Source organism: Phyllopteryx taeniolatus, chromosome 14 (genome assembly GCF_024500385.1).
Source record: "Phyllopteryx taeniolatus isolate TA_2022b chromosome 14, UOR_Ptae_1.2, whole genome shotgun sequence".
Lineage (NCBI taxonomy): Eukaryota > Metazoa > Chordata > Actinopteri > Syngnathiformes > Syngnathidae > Phyllopteryx > Phyllopteryx taeniolatus.
The window spans coordinates 4966727-4970959 of record NC_084515.1 but is presented as its reverse complement, the minus strand read 5'-3'; the positions used below and the strand labels follow the sequence as shown (position 1 = coordinate 4970959).

Below are 4233 nucleotides of genomic sequence, written 5' to 3'. Positions count from 1 at the left end.
TTGCTGTTCCACCAGGGGCCTGTTGGTGGTCTCAAATTGTAGGGTGTAAAAGTAAAAACATCATAAGAAAAATACCCTAGTAAAGTTCAGATACCTGGAAAATCTACGTAAGTACAATAAAGAAGTATTTGTAATTCCATCCCTCTCACAGTCCTTATCTTGGTCACCTGTTGTTCCATCAGGGGCCTGTTGGTGGACTCAAACATAGGGGAGTAAAAGGATCATAAAAATAATGACTTTAGTAAAGTACACCTGTTGCCAAGATACCTGGAAAATCTACGTAAGTACAGGAACAAATCTACTTCTACGAATCTACCTGTAAAACCTGCCGAAAGTACAGTATGGAGTATTTGTTCTTCGTTACTTTCCACCATTGTTATTAAACGGCTGCAGTTGCATCACAAGTGCAGTAAAAAAAAAAAAAAAAAAAACGGCCCGCCTTCCGTCCAATCTCACTGGAGAGTTATCCGACAAATTAGCATAGGGCCAATCATGACGGCTATGCAAACGTCCTCCCTGGCTGGTATTGTCCTGCAACGCTCTTATGTGAAGTTGCTAGATTTTTACACCTCAGTTGCACTAGAAGCGAGGGACGGTCGACACGCGTGTGGATAGAAGAGAAGAGAAAGAACCAGTACTTCGCTCTAAAGTGGATTTGGGATTGTATGTACAACATGACATTTGAGGAAATAAGTGGGGATAACTCTCAAGAAAGGTAGGGATTTGCAGCACGATGTCCTACATATTTTTGCTGTGGTGCGTGCATGGATCATCGCCGGACGGCTTGTGCGGATGCAGACGCGACGTATATGTAAATTAGGATCAAAAATATAAAATCAAAGTATTTTGTAACATCTGTGTACTTTATTACCTCAAACGACGACGCGAACGGCGTGAAAGTGAGGAAACGGTACTGTGCATGTACACGTTAAAAAGTGCTAACATCTGCCTGTTGCGTTTGCAATCGTTACCAATAAGGCATTCAAAGACATGAAAAGAGTTTGAAAAAAGGTGACTTAGCAGCGGGTGTACAAGAGAACTTTCATGTGCGTGTTTTTTTGGGGGGGTGTTATCAAATGAACTTTTTGGGACCGTGTTGCAGAATGGATTCAGTGGCGAAAGCTTTGGAAGAGGTCCTGACCAGAGCCTTACCACAGGGCTGCATTACTGTGGGCGTCTATGAGGCAGCCAAGTCTCTCAACGTGTAAGTACAAGACTATAAACTCCAATCACACAACTCATCATTTTATGCACGTCTGCTTGTATTTATGCTTTTCAAATGGTGCTGTTGTTGCGCACAAGCCTTTTTTGTTGTTGTTACCAATGGTCTGTTGTCATCTTTTCCTCGCCAGGGACCCTGACAATGTGGTGTTGTGCATCTTAGCGGCCGATGACGAAGACGTGAAAGACGTGGCCCTGCAGATCCACTTCACGCTCATCCAGGCTTTCTGCTGCGAGAATGATATCAACATCCTGAGAGTGAACAACACCCGGCGCCTGGCTCAAATTCTGGCGGCGGGAGGAGGCGGCGGCGGAAGGCAGAGTGGGGGCGAGCCCATGGACCTGCACTGTGTGCTTGTCACTGTAAGTATACGCTGACAGCTTTTTACTTTCACTTCCTACATGTGGAAGCAGATATCTGGACTTTGTACTCCATGTCCGTGAACGTCCTCATTCATCCGGGTCATTTCCTTCTCAGGGCACTGAATGGAAGACAGGCTTCATCGGTTCATGCACATAGGCTAGCTAGCTAGGGCAGCTCTGTTGGCATGCAACCCCAAATTAGAGGCACGGCCCAACCACAAACGATGTCGCTCTTTTGGGATGCAAAACGACAGTCGTTAAAGTATAACAGTCGTTTGGGTCGCTAATATTCCATTCAGTTGTAAAAAGGGTGTAAAGGTACCTAAATTATTGAATCTCTTGGGAAGGGATGAAAGGACAGTGTAAATATGGAGGTAAACTCAACCGAGTTTGAGATTTTGATTAGCTGATTGACTGAGACCTTTGGGACTTGGAGGAACGTGAACCAGGAGGCATTAATGAATGACAAGAGATGCAAAAGATTCGGAGAAGTGAAGATATTCTCCACCCATGGCCTTATTTAAGAGATTTGTTTGACGTTGTCAGCTGCAAGAATGGTTCTTGATGAATGTGTTCTTAAACCACAAGCTCTTGGGCATGGACAAATTGTCTTATATCTCTGAAACAACACATCATTAGCCTAATAGCATAATTGCCTAAGTCATTTCTTAACCTTTTGGGAAAACAAGAAAAACACAACAATTTCAACGAACAAGAAGAGTCCAGTTGCCTCGAGTCAACCTTTGCGGCTTACCATCATCTGGATGACCGAAAAGCTACACCAACATAATTTTTTGCAAGCACAGTGCTGTTTTTATTTGTATTGGGACAGAAAGTTTAAAATGACATAGCAATTATGCTATTAGTCTAACGAGATATGGGTAAGGTGTATATTTTCAGTTGTCGTTAAGTAATTTAGCATTTTCTTGTTAATCTGCTCACGTTAGCCAAGCTATGAGAAACAATTTTTTGACAGCATGTCCAGTGGTATTGGTAAAAATTACCATTTACTTTTTGTACTTATGTACATTTCAGAGTTTGTACTTTTTAAATTTTACTTAAGGAGTTGAATTAGTACATCTACTTAACGAGAGTCTCTTTTTACACAAATATCTGTACTCCTACATAAATACTGTATATATATAATATAATATATATATATATATATATATAATATACATCATTTTCTTTTATGCATTGTCGATGTTTTGGCACGGGAATCGAGTGATTGGACTCAGAAAAAAATGTGATCAGGACATCCCTACTACAGAGTGTGAGTACTTTTGCCACCTCTGCAGTGTACCTTTACGCGATAACATACAGCATACACTACCAGTGAAAAGTCTGGACTCACTTTCTCATGCTATTTACTGAGAAACCGTGCCCCAACCTTTGACTAGAAGGATACGCCACGTGACTGAAACTAAGTCCCGTGTGCGTTTCGGTAAACGTGCGCATGACTCCTTCCGCCTGTGACTTGCAAGGAATGTCGGTAGAGGGAATACCCCATGTACACTCCACCCCCCAAACACACACACACACACACAGAGGCCACTTGTCCGTCCGTTTTGGTGCAATGCATTGACTCGACTTCTCCTTTCTTTTCCAGAGCCCTGACTCTTCCTCGTGGAAGGACCCTGCGTTGAGCAGAGTCAACCGCTTCTGCGGGGAGAGCCGGTGTATGGACCAGTGGGTGCCCATCATCAACCTGCCCGAACGATGAAAACGAAAGAAGAAAACATATGAAAGGACGTTAAATCTTGCACGAGAGTGGACGTATTTCAGCTGCAGATCAAAAGTTCCGAAGCACTACTCGGGTCGGATTGATGAAAAAAAAAAGACAGACCCTGTTATGTTGTTGGGATGAATTTAAAAAGGCAAAAAAAGGTGGGACGGGGATTTCCACTTGTTTTGGGGTTATGTCTGTCTGTTGTGGCAAACAGCCCCCGTGTCGTCACGGGTGACGAAAATGGAGTCAGCTGGTTTGCTTTTGTTGGCGTCGAAGCCGGACGCGGCGCAGGCAGCAGGATTACATCATACGTGACCGCCGGTGATGCTTCACAGCCTCCGTGACACGTTTCAGGAAAAGCGGAGCATCAGCCGGAACCCTGAGGTGAATGAGGCCTCGGCGTCTCTGCTCAAACAAAGCACTTAAAACACTGGACCTTTATTATTTGACTTAATATTTCATTCAACTGTTCATATTGATGTTGCTGTAATTTAAAAAGGGAAGGGCTTTTTGACAACCAGTGAAGTGTTTATTTAATAATTCCTATGCCAAGTACAATTGTTGTGTTATTAAGTTATTTTCAAATATATTTAAGTATATTTATGTTGGTTGTTTTTTTTTTTTTTTTTACATTTGCAGAATCTGACTGGACACGTATTGATGTCAATAAAAAAAAGTATTTGTTCTGAGTCAATACTGTGTGTCTCCTTTCATTTACGGAAAATGAGCGTTGTGACCTTTAGCACGCAGTTGTAAAGGGAGAGTCACGTGCAGATCACGGGGGTCACGTTGGCCTCTGTGGCCTCGCTGCCATTTCTGAGCTAAAGAGAACAATAATCCTCCGCGCGCTCTCCGCTCGGCTTCTGCATGGCTCAGCACCACCGTGTTCATTCATCCAAACCCACTCTCCCTTTTCCACG

General features: G+C 43.2%; 1 protein-coding gene across 1 annotated transcript; it reads left to right on the top strand.

Annotated features, from left to right (window-relative positions):
- The first annotated feature begins 535 nt into the window (after nt 1–535).
- On the top strand, nt 536–4002 carry gadd45aa (growth arrest and DNA-damage-inducible, alpha, a). The gene is made up of 4 exons (XM_061798171.1): nt 536–715; nt 1103–1204; nt 1353–1584; nt 3194–4002. The coding sequence occupies exons 1-4, from the start codon at nt 666–668 to the stop codon at nt 3305–3307; spliced, it is 498 nt and encodes a 165-aa protein (XP_061654155.1). The 5' UTR covers nt 536–665; the 3' UTR covers nt 3308–4002.
- The last annotated feature ends 231 nt before the right edge of the window (nt 4003–4233 follow it).

Bases quoted from the DNA above. Each gene is read 5' to 3' on its own strand.
- gadd45aa (XM_061798171.1), top strand. From the start codon at position 666: ATGTACAACATGACATTTGAGGAAATAAGTGGGGATAACTCTCAAGAA. The intron at 716-1,102 runs GTAGGGATTTGC...ACCGTGTTGCAG, and splicing joins GGGGATAACTCTCAAGAAAG to AATGGATTCAGTGGCGAAAG. The intron at 1,585-3,193 runs GTAAGTATACGC...TTTCTTTTCCAG, and splicing joins TGCACTGTGTGCTTGTCACT to AGCCCTGACTCTTCCTCGTG.